This window comes from Lates calcarifer, linkage group LG8 (genome assembly GCF_001640805.2).
Source record: "Lates calcarifer isolate ASB-BC8 linkage group LG8, TLL_Latcal_v3, whole genome shotgun sequence".
In the NCBI taxonomy this organism is placed as follows: Eukaryota; Metazoa; Chordata; class Actinopteri; family Centropomidae; genus Lates; species Lates calcarifer.
Window position 1 is genome coordinate 13,930,457 of NC_066840.1, and position 19,792 is coordinate 13,950,248.

The following is a 19,792-nucleotide window of genomic DNA, read 5'->3' on the forward strand; positions in this document are numbered from 1 at the left end:
AGGTGAAAATGTATAATTTCACCCCTCTTATTTCACACAAGACTAGAGGCCAAAAGAGCACCCCGTCGTAGACAATCCCTCTCCTCGGCCCTGAGCTGAGATTTCCTTTTTAGCCTTCACAGTCGGCTGCAGCTGAGAGGCTGAAAAGACTGTGTTTAGAAGCAGGTGACTGCAGAGCTAACCCAGCCATTACTAACCCTCTGCTGCAAGTCGCTTTGAATCAAAGCGCACACCAGCTGGGGTCATGTTGGTACTGCCCACGTTTCCATACATTTGAACATTAAAGGCTATCACACTCTTTGGCCCTTAGGCACTTGCTACAGAAACGCACCTGTCATACCGTGTGAGTGCCTTGTTCTTAATGGGGAATAGATTCAGCCTAGTCAACTCACAATCTCGCCTCAGGAGAGAATGCCATGATAAACCTGATGGAAAGGTAATGTGATGGATCAGTTTGTACACATAAATGTAGCCTAACATCAGGGGTCGTGTGCTCTCTGCTCTCTTATTGTGTGATGACTCACTCGAGGTTTGGAGAAAAAAAATAAGACACTGCTCTGGCTGGATATTGGGAAGAATTTATCACTGAAAAGATTCTCAGCAGGACTCACTGTAACTCTGCTTACCCAGAAAGTATCAACAGAACTTGGTTACTCATATTATCTGTGTCTGTGTGTGTGTTTCTGTGGATGTGCCAGGTTTGTACAACTCAGCAGACAGCTGGATGATCGTACCTAACATCAAGCAGAACCACTACACGGTGCACGGCTTGCAGAGTGGCACCCGTTATATCTTCTTTGTCAAGGCTATCAACCAGGCAGGAAGCCGCAACAGTGAGCCCGCCCGCCTCAAAACCAACAGTAAGTGAAGGCACATGTGACGCCACTGCCTGCTTTTCTATGAATATTTACAAGCCTTGTTAATTTTGTTTTTGATATTTAATACAATTCAAAGTCTGTCTGTGTCATTTGTGCAACGGAACTTACAGGCTTTCACAGCTCAAAGCTTTTCCCACTGGGTTGTCTGTGATTTATAAATGAGTTGAGGATAAGTAGCAGATTTACAACAAATGTAGATTAATAAGAAAATATTTATGCATTGACTTTGGTTTCCAGCCTTGTTTGTTACATTTTCTGTCCAGAAGGCAGCAAAGTGTATATGAACCTGAAACAGCAGGTAGTAGCATTTGACAGATTTATATCAGAAACTCATTTCATGTTCCCTGAATGATTTTAGTCTAGAAGTAAGTATGAATACGAATGTCTAAAAATAACTCATATTGAGCCATTTCTCAGGAGGAGGGATGTCATCATCCTTTGACTGATGTATTGAATCAATTTTACGGTTGCATCATGCAGAACAAAGAAATTGGATAAAAACACACTTCCTTATCAAAGACCTAAACAGTTCACAAGCAGTCGCATGTGCACTGCTGGGGTCACAGCCTAAGACACCATTAGGACTATGACTGTAACCAGAGTGAATATTGTATTAATTGCTTAAAGAGTGTTGTTTACAGTCAGGTTGTTTAAGGTATGAGACAGAGCATGTAGTAAAATATATCTCCTATTAGTTATTGAGTTTTAGCCCTTAGGCTTGTCCAGAATATTTCTGAATTTAAAACTAGGCATCAGGTATTGTAGGATTATTTATGTAAGATAGATAGAAGCATGACAGCTGTTTTTATTTATTATTTATTATTTTTTACTTTTTTAAACAATTTCTTGCAGCTTTATCTTATTTTGTATTGAGCTATAAGCTATTAAGCAATACCAATGTTAATTCTTGTGATATTAAATCAATGTAGCATCCAGTCTGCTTTCAATCCATGAGAGAATGAAGATGTAGCGCTAACAATAGCTGAGGATCTTGGTAAGTAAACAGCTGTTAATGCTAACGTTGGTTGCATAGCAATAGCAAAAACTTACATATAGCATTTTAGAAAAAAGGTGTTAGTATCAAAATTATGGTCCCAATTTAAGATCTACTGGTAGCAGAATTTAGTAAACAGCACTTAGAGCTGCTTCTCTCTTTATTTTCCCCTCCAGCTTGCACTGAGTTATGCAAAAGCTTCACTTCTTGACTCACTTGTACCTCTGCAGATGTTGCAGGGATTAAACCTGCACGACTCCAAACACCAGCACCTCTGTTTCACACTGTTAGTTTCCATGGTATGTTGCACAAGAACAGCAAGTGGAGAATGTTAATATGCAGCATGACATCTCCCTTTTGTCACATAGTTCTCTCACTCTTTTTCTGTTTGTTTTTTGGTTGACTGCCGCTCTATCCTTTACTCAGCTAAGTTACTCAGTTTCTTGTTTAGCAGTGAGTTTCTTACACATCAAGGAAGCTCTCTTTTTGACATTTTATCTTCTTCAATAGTCATACTCTCCTTGCTCCTGGCATATATACAGTAGTTGTTTCTCTAACTAGGTGAATACTATTTTTTTGCACACAGAAAAAATTATGTTTAATTGACAGTTTCTCTACCTGTTTCAGACTGTTTCTTTTCTCCGCCTTCCTCCCTAAAGTTGTGTTTTATGCTGCATAATCTTACTCTGGCATTGAACTCTGTTTTTCCTTTATATGCTTCCCTTTCTTTATAACAGCACACAGTAAATAAAATGAAGAAAGTGACATAATAACGTGACAGTGAACCAAATGTGAGCAAATAAACAGAAAATGTTTAAAAGCCTTGATAAAAGAGTGAATAAGCACAATATGGCCAAATCTAGAAAGTCAGGTCACCCACAGTCTACTCTGTGGAACTACCTTAATATTCCTCAGTCTCAGCTGTGGTGCATTAAGAGTTAAAACCTCAGCAATATAGCTAATTTAGGATGTGCCTCAAGGGTGCTCAATAAAATTTTAAATCAGTCTTAAATTGCAGCAGTAGTGCAGCAAAGCTAAAATGGAGTTGATATGCCAACTCCTTGTAGCTGCTGTCAGGAGTCTGGCTGTGGTATTTAGGATTAAGTGTAATCTGGATACACTCTGCTGGGTAAAATAGGTGTGTGGGAAACAGCAGTAGTCGAAGGATGATCTCTCTCCCTCCAAGTCGCTGCACACACATACTAAATGGGCCGGTTAGGAGGGGGAGGTCCAGTGGTGCCACCGAATTCTGTATCCGAAAATAATAGTAAGAAATATACTTGTTAGCAGATGTGGGACAAGGGGATCGATCCACAAAGGCCCTCACACACCAGGGTGTAGCAGTATGTGACTACTTTAGCTTATATTTCCTTTTAAAAGCTTTGTGCTTTGCTCTTTGTAATTATATGTGTCCTTACTAAACAATAATAATCTTAGCTTGTCTGCTTCATGACTTGAGACTAAGCTCAGACAAAAAGAAACACAAATGTACTAACAAATGGAGTAGGTTTGCTGGACATTAACATTGTCTGAAGTCATACTAAATGAATGGAAAATATTAGGGTTTTTTCTCATCAGTGTGAGAGATGAGAGAAACAAGGTTTTTATGATGCCTCAGCTGCCTATTTGTGGCTGTAAAACCATTCTGTGTTGCTAAAAACAGCTATAATCCATAGTTGTAACTGCTGAAGTACTTAATGCTTTATGGGACAACATCTGATTAGACCTGAGGACCAGCTGGTGTTATAGAGTTGATATTAAACTGCTAAAAGACCGGTTTGATAAAGTAGGAGATCTACCGCGTGAATTAAAAGGTAAAAATGATATTACTGCAGTCAGAACTTGTATTTTTCCTGGTCTAGTATGTATGTAATGTTGTCACTCTCAGTTTATTTTTTATGAAATTTTTACATATAGCACACACTGGGTGTTGTTCTTAGAACTGTTCTGACTGGTGGGAATGTTGTTGTCTTAAATAATTCAAAGCAGAATGTTGGTTCTGAGCTAACTAGGACACACAGGCATACTTTGCATTTTGTCCCTTTTTATGTTCATATTACCAATTAATTATATTTTTCAGTTATTAGTGAAGAGCGGCTCTTAAAGAGAGCTCTGCCCTGTCTCCACCAGTACGCCCGTCCTGCATGTGAAGCTGCCATCTGGTACTTTTAAACACAACAGGTTTAGCTTCCATCATCATCCATCAAATCATTGTCCCTCTCATCTGAATCTGTGCCCCCGTCTGCCCCCGCACACTTAAAATCTTCCAGACATGCCCTGCCTGCGGCACACGGAGCATGTCAGTGCTTTAACTCTTTTCTTATGGCATCAGAGTGGATTACTGCCTCAGTGCGATGTGGGAATGACATGTAGCCGAGGAGCATTTAGAGGTGAAGTGCAGGGTATCCGGAGCTGGCAGTTCAGCTCACTGTCACAGATGCTCAGGACTTGTTATCGTACTGGGTACAATATAAATAACACTCAGTAGCAGTTCAATTTATAATGTCGTCCCTTGATACAGATAAACGATGAGCTGGGATAGGTATTATTTTTCATCATCAGTCTCACTTCTGTTCTGCTGCTCTCCCCCTCTCTGTCTGTCTCCTTTTCTCAGCCTCTCACAGTGTAGCTCAGTTAAATGAAGCTTTAGCATTTACCTCATCATATTACAGTAATACAGTGCATAGAATCATACCACAATAATTACTAACAACACACAGTTATAAAGCAGTTATTCTTGGGCCAATTCTGCCACATTTCATAAAAGAGATGATATTGTCCAGGAAGGGAAGGCAAGACTCACTCGATTATATAGAATTTTTACTTTTAGTTTTCTTTATTGGCTTTACATACAAATATATTTGTCTGCAAAAACCTATAGAGAAAGCAGAGTGGTGTTGCTAATTTTAATACAAACTAGTTGAAAATAATGAGGAGCATTAAGGGAAACTATAACATGTCTTGTGATCCCTGTTGTCTAAGGTCTACATTGAGTCTGAATGTACAATTAATCACAATCAAGTTCCATATATCTTAAATTCATACATTACACAAAACATTAAACAATTCTGACCAAAAGTCTGACGTTGATGAATACTGTGAGATGTGGTTGAAAGTTTTGAAAAAAGCTAGTAAGTGGATTGTGAGTTGAGAATATTTTATCACATTTTTCCAAAATCAAGAACGGAAAATCAAAACAGTCACACTCATTGGGGGCTAATTATCATCTACGTCTGTCCTCATCAAGCTTAGTATAGTGCACCATTTTAGCACAGTTTGTAAAACAGTACAGTGTACACTTGAATGTCCAGTACTAGTCTTGTGTAATGTTGATATACAATGTTGTATAATTTCTCCCATGCCACTCCTACCCACTGTCAGTCCTCCTCTTCTCTGGCAGCCAGTGCTATCAGGGGGGAAAAGCTTGTCCACCCACAGCCAAGTTTGGTTTGGAGATTTTGAGCCTCTGATTGGCAACCAACATTTCTCCATGCTGTAATGGTTTAGACAAGCCATCAAAATAACATAAAAAACATTCAGTATTTTTATCCATGATTGAGGTTTTTTGGTTTTCATTATGGCACCTGCACCATGTGTGTTAGTGTGTGCATCTGTCAGTCGTCTTTGTCCCTCATTCTTTCTGTTATCTCCCACTCTCTCCTCCCTCTTTTTCTCTGAGGAATTGGTATTCAGATTAAAGTGCTTCACGCTGTCTGTTGTGGTGGAGCCGAGCAGTGTTTTTTTGGATTAAAATGGGTCACAACAAACTGATCACAAATATCTCACTTTGACAGGCTTATTAGGGTTCCTCCATAGACTCCGCTGCTGTATGAGCTCTAGTAGCAACCTTTGAGCTGTGAACCACAAGTTCTTTCCTTGCACTTGAAGTCTCTCTCTTTCTGTCTGTGGCTATATTGGAGGGTTTAGCTGCCACATTTTTTAAGATGAGAGGCTCTGGAGGCTTTTAGCCTAAGCTCATCGTATTTCAGGCTTGAAAAGCAAAGAACGCAGTGGCAAGTCACACAGATACTAGAAAGCCATGCATCACAACTTAGTAGACCCAAAATGCAGCACTGTGTGCTTGTATAACACATTTTAATGCTGTAAACTGTAAATATGGAACCATAAAAACAACTGTATGAGGTAAATTGCTGCAAAACAAACAGAGAATTAATCAGCTAGTAAAATGAACAATATAAATGAATGAATGTTGCCAGAATAGCAAGTGAATAAACTGCTCTAGTTTGACCTCTGAGGACAGAATCTGCTATTGAAAACAGAGGTCACAGCGCTCAAGAAATAATCATTCGAGCACCTGTTTTACATCACAGCACACATATCCAGCTCTGCTTAACAAATACTGAGAGAAAGTTCGTGAGAACTGCTAATGTAGGAAACAAATGAAGGATTTTGACACAGGCTCGTTTTTTTTCTCCTGGACTTCAAGGGACATTGTTAAAGTCTGTTCTCTTATGCAACATCTTGTCCTGGCCTCAAACTCTCCATGTTCCTCCTTCATGTCCCTCTCTAACCCCACTTTTGGCTCACTGTCCTCTGTTACCCCTGGCTATGGCATATGATCTCTTCTTCTGGTGCCCTTTCTTCCAATCTTTATGCCATCTGTCAAATTCGTCTCAGAGGAAAAAGCTTTTCATCTCAAGATGCCGAAACTTTGGGTCTCATGGCGAAGACAGGCCAGACATGCCTATTGTAATCCCGTACAGATGTATGCAAGCTGACGGTCTGTGTACACATTTGTGGGCATGGAAATGTGTGTGTATTTGTCTGATAGAGAGGCAGAAAGGGTGGAAAAGGAGAAACAAGATAACGTTGGCTGCTGCAGCGTCTGCCTTCAAGGACCCTACTTAGCATTGCAGTGACTACACCTAGAATGACTTGCGTTTGAAGCTGTTTTGCACAAATGTATGAGCGAGGTCAAATGCAGAAACTTGTGTGTAGTTGATAAAATGTAACAGCAGCAGAGAGCCAAGCAGCCAATAAAAATGTTCTCCTTATCAAATGGTGTCCAAACAACATGCAGTCTATTTCACAAATCATGGCAAATGAAGGCATATGATAAAAGCAGGTACCCAGGAACTTTAAAGGGTTAGTCCACCACACATCACACACACACGTCTGTTTATGGGTCTTGAGGAGTACCACTACATATCTGAAAAAGAGTTTACAGCCTACTGTGCTTCAAGTGTTGTCACTTGAGTCAGTGTCAGCTGGGGCTGAAGACAACAAGTTTGAAAATGAGAGAAATTTTGACAAGGAAGAAGAATGTGTGGAGTAAAAAAGACAGTATCCTTGATTCTTTTTTTATCCTTTTTATATTAAAAAAATGTCCATCATGAGTCATGATGGTGTTGTAGGACTGTTATGCTAAATTGGTGGAGTAGTCTTTTAATGGCTTCACACATCACCACAGTCCTGTCTCGTGCAATTCCATTGGCGTGATTGAGACAGCATTTAAAATCGTGTTGTGAAGTCTCACAACTTTCACAGGCTTTTTAGGTCACTCCAGTGAAACCACTCATTGAACCCTGAGTGGCTCAGAGTGAACAGTGGCGCTAATGCAGCAGTATATAGAGGTATCACCATGCTGTTAGATGCTCACAGCTAACATGTGAAGTAACTCACAGCTTCTTGAAACACATATGAATTAAGTATGATGAAGAAAAAAGCAGTTAAGAAGAGAGTGTGTGCGTATGTGTGTGTTTGTGTGTGACCTTTTGTCGCTGTGGCCGTACTTAAGCATTTACCTCAGAACGAACCGTGACCAGTTCTCTACACGACAGAGAGTATGAAAGCGGGTGAAAAGTGAAAAGATTGAGAGTGAGAGAGGGAAAGCGTTGAGCGAATAAAAGACACCAAATAGCTCTTTGCGGGCATGAGTGTCTGCAGATGTGAGTGCCCTCAATCCTCTGCTTTTCACCCATTAATACAGTCCAGGCCTCAGAGATGTACACAGACAGGTGAGAATACATTGAACCAGTCGTTAAAGTGAAGTAAACAGACAAGATGATGCCTTTATACAAACAGTAATATTACAAAGTATCTGTTCATAAAGGTCATTCTTTACATGTTTTAAATACATTTTTCTCTCTTTGACTTCAGATTTCAGCCCCTATTTTAATATTTAAAATGAATATAGATAAATTCACAGATTTTTTCAATACAAAAAACTAAAATAATGAAGCTTATCTGATTAATTCAAAGCCAAGCATGCATCAAGTCATTTTGATATTAAAAAGGCAAAGCCGCATCTTCAGGCTAACAACATAATAATCATTATATTTGTTTTTGAAGCACCATATTTTTAGGCATTCATAAGCATGAAATTAAATTAAGGTTGCATCCGAGTTTGGTCACCACTTATTAGAGTGGCGGCTGACAGAACAAGAAACCACATTAATCCACACAGCTTTTATTAGATCGTGCCCTGTTTATGCTTTTTAATTGGCTGTCTGTCTCCATAACGAATTCATACCAACAAGAAACAAAGATGCAGTGGGAGAGGAAAGCAGTTTGTTAATTTAGGACAGAGGAAAAGGTTCAAATTTAGGCTGAGTAGTATCAGCACCTTACTGTATGTAGGCCATAGATTGTGTCTGTGTTGTCTCCGCTCTAAGTTTAGTATTCCGTACTGCAGGCCAGTGACTATCAGGTCCAGTCAGTGTGAGCAGTCCTCACCATTCGCAGTGTCTGATTTGATTGCAAGCGCAGGTGGAAGTCAACTTTTAAGATATGATTTCCTTAGCTAAGAATTCAGCACATGTACTTAGACCAAGAACAACCTTTTCTAAGACATATTCAAGTTTCTGTGAAGGCTGTTGATGTGGAATATTCTTTTACTTGATGCATTCTCGTGTGCACTGATATTTACTTTCCTCACAGGTTATTAAATGTCATTTTATAGGAAGGTAAATGATTAATCTACCTGGTTTCTTAAATGTAAAGGGAACTTCTGAAAAAAAAGGTCAAACCATTATAGTTCTGTTATAGTTCCCTTATAGTTCTCCATATCCCGCTCAGCCAAGGTACAATTGTGTGCTTGCATTAAGGCTAGCTCCACTCAGATGCCAGCCTCCGAGTTTGACATTTGCACCTGTCCCATGGTGAAAAACCTCCAAGCATCAACATGTACTTTTGTCATTTTGTCGTACAAAGCTGCAGCATGGTGTGAAGTAGGAGTACCAACAACATAAATCCAGGCTTAGATACATCTTCATGTAGCAGCTCTGTTGTTTGCAAGTGAAGACGAGGCTCTATTTTGAGTGAGTGTATTGTTTGTGTCAAAAGAAAAGCTAATCTGAATACATACTGGACTTCCTCTCGGCAGCCACCGGGCTGACAGTCAAACACTGGACCGTTGATTTCATAATGTTTGTCATTCGCCTAGTAGTATTCTGGGCGTCCATATTATGTGTACGAAGCAGGGAGTCAGCAACCACCCCTGAGAGTGTGTGTATGTATATGTGTGGATGTATGTATAGTGTGTGTGTGTGTGTGTGTGTGTGTGTGTGTGTGTGTGTATGTGTGTGTATTTTTCAGATCCCAGCCTCTACGCTGAGTAAGCAGCCAAAATCCAGGCTGAAAATATCACATGTCGAGGTGCCCCAGGGGTACCTCTTTACTTCCTGTTAAAGAACCTGCAATAATATTTACCCAGCATGCATCTCTGGTGACAGGCCTCAAGCTACCACACGGCCCCTAAAGTAAACAGTAGGAGGTGCAGAGGAGGAGGCAAGGCAGGAGGAGATGAGAGGAGAAGGGAGTTGGGGGTTGGAGGAGGAGAAAGAGGTGAAAGGGAGGATAGAAAAAGAAGAGGAGAGGGGCGTCCCTGTGGAGTAGTGGTATAGGATGTATACCTCATAATTAGAATGCCCCTGGTGGGAGATATTTGATGCATGTCAGACCCTTGGCTCTTCTCTCATATTTCTTGTCTGTCTCTAGTGTGAACAAAAAAGGAGAGAAAAGACAAACTGGATCTGAAATGTTTCCTTGACCAGTTGTTGTTGAAAATGACAGAACCCTATTCAAAAATGAAACAACATATTTGTCACCTCTTTATGTGGTTGGGGCTGACTACTACCGACAGGGAAGCAGGAAAGTATTGTGAGACGGACTAAAACATTTTTGGTTTTGGTCTTTTCATGGGATTTGTTGGCAGGCCAACTGCAGCCTTTTCCTTTCAAATTTAAATCTGTAGCTCTGCAGTACAGCAAATATGCATTCAGTATTGCATTTCTGACATTGTCTTTGTTTCTGATATCTAGCTATCTCATAGAATTAATGGCACTGGCCTTGTGACCAACTGTACTATAAATATATTTCTTCATTAAAACTGTCAAGATGGACATGTGTGATCCTACACCCCAATCAGCTTTTCTCATTAGCAGAGTATACAGCAGCAATGATGAACTTGAATGCCTTACCTTACTCCATCATAATGATGGGATATAAGAGAGTTAATTTTACAACACTGCATACAGTATTTCAGCTTTGTCACTGATGCAAAAAATTGGGTCTCATAATGAAAATGGACAGCAGTTAGCGAGCCAGTTAGAGCTGATATTTAACATTTAAATAGAAATATATCAGAGTGTTTTGTCTTTTTGGACTTGACAGCAAAGAGTTTTATGACGTGTTCACTTGCTCAAAGCACCGTCCTTCATTCACTGAGCAGGTGAAAATGTCAGCAGGTGGAGGGGGAGATAGGGATTGTGTTAAAATGCCAGTTGGCTGGGAGTTTTGGGGGATGTTTTTTCGTTGTTGTTTTTTCCTCTCCAAGACAGACAACAGACTGAATGTGAGCTGCTGTGAAAGGCAGAGCACTCAGCACCTCGCCGAGCCTTGATATCGATCGATGATCCTTTCAAACCCCTTTTGATGCATTTTTTGACTTTTTCTTCAGTACATTAAGTGCACTGATGCAGGAGTAAAGAAGACCTGTATCATTAAGACAGGAGTTTGAGGAATGAATGAATAATTACACTTTACGCGCACATTTACTGGTACTCACAGTGACTCCTGTTGGGGGAAAAGTCTTCCACATGCTTTTACTTAAACCATTTCAGAAACTTTCTTTCCAAAAATGGCTTCCTAATCACACTGAAATTCTAAGCAGACCCAGAAGCCTTATTTTTCTAGCACTGGTCTCTGAAGACTCTGCTGAGTTCATTAAAGGGTGAAGTTGGAGAAGATCAGGCACTGCTGTTTGTCTTTGCTCTTTACTACACAAAGACATTTTCAGCTTTTGTAAAAGTTCAGTAGAAAAAGCCAAAAATTGCCCAGCACGAGGTGAGGAGACAGGATGTGAAACATATGGATCAGTCAATTAGAAGCCGATTGGCATGCAGCCATGCATCTTAATGAAACAGAATGATTTGCAAAGTTCAACAGGGATGTGGAAACCTGTGAAAAGATATAAGGTTGTATTAGACCACTGATGTGTCAGGAGAGCGCTCTGTGTCCCTGATGCTAGTGTTTCTACTGCAGTAATTGTTTAGTTATGCAGTAAAATGGCTCTTTTTTTCCTATCTCCCTCATTACAGAGGCAGCTCAATCTATCCCTCAGCAAAAATGTGAGCCAGGAAAAAGAAGTAGCGTGAGTGAAATTGACTGAATTGAAATAAAGTCGATTACCGAGATGCTATCCCACTGCAAGTATTTCAGCGAGGACCCGACAGAATGAAGTTGGAATGAAATTGCTTTTTAAAAATGCTCCCTCAACAGTAGCCCCCTTTTATTTCTCTCCTCTTTTTTCTTTCTTCAATGCTGTTTCTTTCTCGTGTTGTACAAGTTTTCCATTAAAGACTTCCCAGTCCGAAACAATGTGCAGCTTCAACGCAGTGGAACAGAGAGCAGTTATCACCTCTGCAGACAGTTGGAGACATCTCTAATTACTAGTGTATTACTGCAGATGAATCACACACTGCTAATAAATCCAGTCTGTGGGATTTACTGTTCATTTGTGCTGCCTGTCTTTATTTTTTGTGATATAGAATCTGACAGCAGAGGACGTGTGTGTAGCAAGATGATTCTCATTAGTAACAATCAGTGTCATCACTGTTTTTCCTTTAATGTGTGCGTTGCTTCGGTAGGCAACTCATGTAAAAAATCAGCTTCTGAACTTTCTTAGATGTAAGCATCTACTTTTTATTTTGAATTGGTCTTTTTCCTAATGTGTAACTCCACACTGGTTCTTTACACCTTCAGGCGAGCAGCATCAGCACTCCAGAAGAAATCAAATTTGGCATGTTTTCCGAGCGCTGCCAGCAAATACCAACACTGTGACTTTGGGTCTATTCATTTCATGGCAACTCTGCAACATGAAGGAGGTTCAGCAGCGGATGTATGCAAATAAATGATTCTCAGCATGACATGAAAGTGTTGACCTGCTGACCAGCTGCTGGCGACGATGCGCAGCAGGTTGTGTGAGAATTTGGAGCTGTTTGGTTTGGCAACCTGACGGAACTGTGGCAACTGAAGCCAAATGCAACAGTTTGTTTTGGTGTTACACCTGCCATTTTGCCTGTGAAAAACCTCAGTTACGTTTGAAGCATCCTGCCAGCCTTATGTACACACACATTTATTCTCACATACGAAGAATTCATCATTTAAACCCAAGCTTATTATGCATGTTAGTGATATGCATTTCCACTTGGCCTCTTACTGTACGTCTGCTTGTGTGTAGGCCAGAGTCGATGCTATGTGTGTGCGTCTGCTTGTCCTCTGCTGTCACATGTTTTCCCCTTCCACAACCTCAGGCCTAGCCCGGCCTCTCAGGAGTCATCCCCTGGAAAGGCATGACAGAGCCCCAGTGTTTGGAAATGGCTGTGCTGGCAGCGATAAGCAGTTCAAAGAAGAGAGCGCATTAATGTAATTGGCTGCCAGCAGCACACTGGCCTCGTCGTCTCATATCCACATGCGGTAACACACACTCACCACACGGATTATTGGAGGAGAGTGTGTGAGAGAGAGGGGAGAGGATAGAGGGGATGAGAATGAGAGAATGGGGGAAAAGAGATGAAGGGAAGGACAGATAGAGAGAGGGGAGGAGGAGGAGGAGGAGGAGGAGGAGGAGTCGGGGGTCCTCATTGTGTTGCTCATTAAGCCGTGGGAGGCTCAGGGAGGCTGAGAGATGAGATGAGAGGTGTCAGAGTTAAATGTCAGGTCTGGAATGGACGTGGCTGACCTCCATGAAGCCTCCACACACACACACACACACACACACACACACACACACACACACACACACACACACAGAGGTAGAGAGAGGATCTACTGCTGAATCTTCAGCCTCAAATTACCCCCTCAACTTCTCCTCTCATCCTCACTCCTTAACTCCTCTCTCTCCCTCTCTCTTTCTCTATGCCACTCACCTAGTTTCACCCGCTCTCAATTTTCCACCCATTACACCCAAATTACTGGTGTCATTGCAAATTGAATTGTTGCAACCGGATAGCAGCATTTCCTCCGAATGGCCCTGACCGCTACCTAGTGCAGTGGAAGTGAAGGCTATTTCCTTCAGCTAATTTCCGAGTCTGTGTGATGGGAGGCACGGAGGAGAATGCCGGGTGGCTTCCTCCACTGTTATGAAATGTTTTCACCAAAGGCTGTGAGCAGCTTTGAAGTTTAGTCTCTCGCCCTTGTATTTCAAACATTCTTCTCTTCTGTCTCTCCCTGTGAGTTCTCTGCTAGCACTTCCCACCCCACTTTCTATTTATTTTCTTCTTTTGCTGCCGCTCCAAGTTAAAATCGTGCTCTAATTTTCATTCTTACTCTCAGCTCTTTTGCCTTCTGATCTTATTGCACCGTCTGCATTTGTGAGCTTGACAATACTGAGTGATTAAACCCAAAATAGCAATAGTTTTTTTTTTTTGGTTTGTTTGTTAGTTTTACACATAAATTGACATTTTATCACCTTGGTAGGTAAAAAAATAAATGTAAACAAATGAGGCTGTGGTTGAGATCATTTGTACGTTCAATCTCAGATGTGTGTGAATTCTTAAAGATTAACTTGTCCATATATTTATATTGACTAACAATCAAATCACTGTGTGTAATGTGAAAGGGCTCACAGGGTCAGACCCACAGAAAAAAAATCACCCAGCTCTGCAGTTCCCCTTCTCTCTACACAGCATTTTCAAACACAGCAAGACAGCTGACTGTGTACTACTCGCCCAGCAGCAAATCACAGACAAGTTCTAATTGATCTCGTGGGATTGTGTATAAATGGCACGTCACTTTCAAGGACATTTCGCAAATCATCTACTACACATTTTAGGCTTCTCAGGTCATTTAACCCTGATGTTAAGGGTTAGGGGGTTAGTAGAGAATTGACATGGCATGAACTGACACACAAAAGCAAAAAATGTGTAGCAATAACATGTGAAATGACTTAAGAAAATTGGCATGTTATTCACAGGCCATTCAGTGATGCTGAGCTGACCAGTTAGCGACTAGCTGGTGAACTTAGTGGAGTATTTAATAGACTAAAACAAAATATTTGCACAATGACCTCCTCTGCCCTCCTATGTGCTATAAGTTTCTCATGTTCAGACATAAATGAGGAAAACAGCAAATATTCTATAACATGATAAACATGATTTACGGGTATTATGTTAAGAGGATGCAGGGATTTTTATCACCCTTGCTTTTACTGATATCAGTTTGATATTTTATTTGTTTGTAGTATTTTTCTTCTGCTCCATGTATGTTGCATCATGTTACAGTTTTTATGCCTTTCAGGAAGGCACTTTGGAAACTGTGATTTTTAGATAGAGGTACTATTTTGCCAAAAAACATTATGGTGGTAATGATGTTAGTGATAATGATGTATTTGTGATCATTATCATTATCATTATCACAGTTCCAGATCCTTTAAAGCACAAAATTCTGTCTCTCTCCAGGTCAACCCTTCAAGTTGGACCCAAAGACGGCCCACAAGAAGCTTCGTCTGTCCAACGACTGCCTGACCATGGAGAAGGACGAGAGCTCGCTGAAGAAGAGCCACACCCCGGAGCGTTTCAGCGGCACGGGCTCCTATGGAGCAGCTGGTAATGTCTTCATTGACAGCGGGTGCCACTACTGGGAAGTGCTGCTGGGAGCGTCCACATGGTGAGAAACACACACGCACACACGAGCGAATTATATAAGCCTGCAAGGAGGGTTTGGTAAACTGAAATATTTTTCTGTAGGGAGTTTAAATCTAGGCTGTTATGCAAACCCACACACACACATTCACACACCAGACACACACTCCTCACACACAGAGTATACTCTTATCCTAATTATATTCTTTTCACTAATTGGCTCTGAAGTAGACCTCTTCATGCAGGAAAGACCCAAAGGGCCCGTGCCTATCTTGTGTGTCCTCAGCATGAGGTAGCTTGACTGTGCAAGTAAAGTCATTAAGGAGGACACTACTTTCACATCACTAATGCATTCCAAAATGTTCCCTCCCTGCAGGTATGCCATTGGCGTGGCTTACAAATCAGCCCCGAAAAACGAATGGAGCGGCAAGAACTCATCCTCATGGGTGTTCTCGCGCTGCAATAACAACTTTATGGTGCGCCACGACGGCAAGGAGATGCTGGTGGAGGCGAGCCTGCAGCTGAGGCGGCTGGGCGTCCTTCTGGACTATGACAACAATTCGCTGTCCTTCTACGACGCCATGAACTCCCAGCACATTCACACCTTCGAAATCTCCTTCCTCCTGCCCGTGGTACCCACTTTCATGATCTGGAACAAGTCAGTCATGATACTCTCAGGGCTACCCGTCCCCGACTTTGTCGATGGTGTGGCCTCGGATCTTCAAGAGCAGCAACAGCAGCAGATGGGCCTGTGCCGGCAAGAGTCGCCGTACTTGACCGGGATGAAAACCTGCCACTGAGAAAAGGGGCCTGCCAGATGGCCTAACAGAGTCCACTCAGGCCCGGTGACTGAAAGGTTGACTGGAAGCTGAAAGACGGTGTGACTTGAGTCTTGCTCTAATCTTCATTATGAGCAGACTAGTTACTTTTTTACAGATTTAGAAAGTGATGGAATTATGCACACAAGTCTGGAAAAAAATGTCAGTCCTGTTAGTTTGTAGCCATCCAACGCTTTGAAAATCCATCAGTGAATGGGAACAAGGTCTCTTGACTGTAAATGTCAGCGGACGTCATCCAATGCCCTGGAGTCACTGAGGAAGAGAGCTTTGGTCCGTCATTGGGCAGGGCTGGACTCCTGGTTTTCTTGACCATTTAAGGTCTTCCTTTTTGATTTTTTTTTTTCTCTTGGTTTGACCCTAGGCAGAAGACCAAGAAGGGAATAGTCTCGTCAGCCATTTAGAGTTTGAAGTACAACATGTGAACAGTGTCATTACTAAATGCCTCCACTGGTGTTGATTAAAACCGCAAAAACATAGGCAGCAAAAAAGAATCTGGTGACTACAGACATATTAATATGAAATGTCACATCAAGCTCTTGTCAAATGATCAAATTTTATATTTGATGAAATGATCTTAATTAACAGTTAATGGAAAAGTTGCTTCTTTGGCAAGAGTTATAAAGTGAACAAGCATGTCTCAGAACATTTATTTTGTTCAATGTGAATGTGTTTTCCTTGAGTTTTTACTGTGTGAGCATCTCACTAACGCAAATACATGCAAGCAATGGACTTGGTTACGTCACAACAAGGTGCGTCATAAATCCTCCAGTGTCACTGTTCATATGTTGCACCCTCAGTCGCTGTGTGTGATTGTTGCTAAAGTCTTTTCCTTGGTCTTCCTCCTAGATCTGACCCAAGCAGCTTCCAAGTTTCAGGAAGTGTTAACGTTGCTCCCGGATAATTAACAAGGTCACAGGGGGGTATAGATTTGCATCATGTGACTACTCGACTTGTATAATAAGAGGTTTATTGAATACTAGAGGAAAAAGTGTTATTTATGACAAAAAAGGATGGTTTACTTTTAATATTAATCTCAACATATTCATGCACTTTTTAATTAACACTATTTCCCCTCTATGAGTATTTGAATAGTTGAGTGGCAGGGTCACAATGGGGAGAGAAAGAGATGACTAGCACTACTGCTGGTTGTGTTCAGTCATTTTTTACAAAATAATTTATGATCAGTTGTTAATGATGGTTGCCAAATATTAACTATACAATTGTTTATTGCAATAAAAAACTGTTCGAGCTATTTTTTTGTTTTGCAAACACCTAATTTGGTCACTTAAAGCACTTTGCAATAAGACAGAAGTCTCTGCTGTAAAGTTGTAAAGTTTTTTTCTCTGTGCTTTGAACACAACCAGTGACTTTCCCTCCCCATTGGTCTTTTCGATAGCATATAGTAAATCTTCTTTAGAAAAGGGATACAATTGTGATGATGTTTATGTGATTTTTATCACGATAAAATGACGATAAACTAATAGCTGTTTAACAAAGAAGTTCACTCTGTTTTTGACTATTTCAGGGAAGGAGAGGGTTAACACTTTAACTTGCTGTCTGTCGCAATGTCATGGCATGATTGTGTTCTCCTCTGTGATTTGTTAACACACACGCACACACACATACACACGCGCGCACCAACACACGTCATGTTTCGTTTAGGTTGGCCTTGTCGTGATAAATGCATGATACATTGTAGGATCCCACAACAGTCCACTGGGTGATTTACGTAGCTCTCTCAAGTTCACAAGATCTCGTGTTCATCAGATGCAGACTCACCTGAACATTCGCTCACAACCGACTTAACCTCAAATATTTTTTCTTTCTTTCTTTTTGTGTCACCCATTGCTTCTCAAATAACAGCTGTGGCTGGATCCATTGTTTTCTTATTATTTGGAATTTGAAGGCCTAGTGTGGGTGGCAGTTTCTCTCTGGTTTGATATTCAGGTTGTGGCTCTGATTCAGACAATCAAATATGTATCATAGTGTATTCAGATTGAAGAGGTTGTGTGGCAGAAGAAGTGCAGAGGGATTGTGATAAAGTTGTGTTGGAAAAAGATGTTTTCATACCATCTGGTTAGATCTGACAAACTCACAGCCATTTTTTTCTCTCTTTACACGTCACCAGGTATGTACTCGATGTTGAATGTCATGTAACATTTGTAGTGACAGGCTATGATTTGCGTGACTTTAAAAAACAGGCGTACCTGGCAAACACACACTGCTTTCAATCATTTGATAGTAACCTTGGTTTCTTATTGACAAGTCCAAACAAAGATCCAGTGATGTCGTGGCCTCTCAGTGCACCTCTCAACCTGCAGTGTTCTTTTAGGGCGACTGGGTGACGCGTCCATCATGATTATTTGATTGAGGTTTTGATTGTCTGATTGTCAAAGTTAACCCCAACAGGAGCTCCAGTATGAGAGGGTTACGGTTATTTCTTCTGTCAGGGAGATTAGTGAATGTTACCTGACTTCCAGACATCCACCCATCTTGTTGGATAATGTCGGTTGTAGGGATCGAAACAGCCGCGTGTTGACTCGTGATCCGGACTGACAAGCTCAACTCATCTGTGCAAATGTGCTTGGCTGGGTCACTGCATGATTACGTGACCTTGCTGCAGGTTCATAACTCTTTCCTTATCTTCACGATGAGGTTTCTTATCTCGAGTCAAACATATTCTCTCTTTTTTTCCCAAAAGAAAAAAGAAAAAAAAAAGAAACCATGACAAGAAATGTTCATTGCCATGCATATCAGATCGTTTGCAGTGCTCTTTCTTTCTTTGTGTCACAAGTCAATACAGTAAAATATATACAGTGAATGATTTTCAATAGCTACCCACTCCTTGTAGTGCAGTGTAATACCCTAGAGACAATGCAATAGATTCTCCTTTTTGCTTTTCTGTTTGTGTAACTTGGGAAATTTATTTTTTACGACTCAAGAGAAAAACGCTCCTCTCCTTTTGGCATTTGGACCTTGATAAACAGCACAAAAAGAGCTGCTTTGCTTTCATGCAAGGCTTCCAGTTTCCATAGATATAATTTTAGCCAGAGAGGAATGTAAATCATAGGGGGAAATATATATTATATAAAGTTGTATAATATACAAAATATATATGAACCAATGTTATTTATGTGAATTTAAGTCCAATTAAAAGTCTGATCCCAGATGTGTTGGAGTCAAGATTCTTTTCCAGTTGTGTTTCCTCCCACTTACAGAAGATGCGATCAAAGAATTATTGAAATGAGCTTGTCCTTGACCCACTATGAGAGAATGACAAAGGAATCCTATTCTTAAAGGAGTAGTTCAATACCACTCTCATGTGAAATAGCTAGATACTTACTGTAGCATAGCATAAAGAGTGGAAACAGCTATGCTAACTTGAGCTAACTGGCTGTGGCTTTATACCTACTGAATGTGAAATATGAATGTGAGTGCTATCAGTCATCTCATTTAACTCTCAGCAAAAAAAGCGAAAGTTTATTTATTTATTTCCTAAAAATTCCTTTAAGATATTAACATTTTAATGCCTCCAAACCTTTAACCTTGTTCATGAATATGTAAAGATTTGTAATAAACCTTCTTTTGAGAGGCATGACATGCACAAACATTGCCTTGGACATTCACAGTGCATCTGAACTCGGCTGTGTAGTTTGGTCACCAATTTAAAATTCAAGCCAAAGCCTCCGACGGGGGCTGAGCCTTGGAACAGTTAAAGGCAGAGTGAGGCTGGCAGGTCATCCAGAGCTCAGGGTGGGGTTAGTAGAGCTATACCCTCTTAGCCGTCATCTGTCATCACTGGCACGGGCGCCTTATTACTACAACATGGTACTGTAGTGCATGGGTCCCAACACTGCCTGCGAGCATGGCATACACGCACACCAACCCTGAAACGCCGAACAATATGCTCACTTATTTTGTAGCTCATTTCCTGTGAGGCAGGACCGTTCTCACAATGTCACAAGTGGAAGCTCAATC

At 40.9% G+C, this 19,792-nt stretch overlaps 1 protein-coding gene across 5 annotated transcripts in view; it reads left to right on the top strand.

Annotated features, from left to right (window-relative positions):
- The window catches only part of mid2 (midline 2), a 138,656-nt gene extending 119,673 nt beyond the window's left edge, over positions 1–18,983 (top strand). For all 5 annotated transcript variants that reach the window (XM_018669254.2, XM_018669235.2, XM_018669244.2 and 2 more), the window contains 3 exons: positions 699–860; positions 14,793–15,000; positions 15,352–18,983. In XM_018669254.2, coding sequence (XP_018524770.1) covers positions 699–860; positions 14,793–15,000; positions 15,352–15,775 — 794 coding nt within the window. In that variant the 3' untranslated portion in view covers positions 15,776–18,983. The remainder of the gene's footprint in view (positions 1–698; positions 861–14,792; positions 15,001–15,351) is intronic.
- Positions 18,984–19,792: the final 809 nt, after the last annotated feature.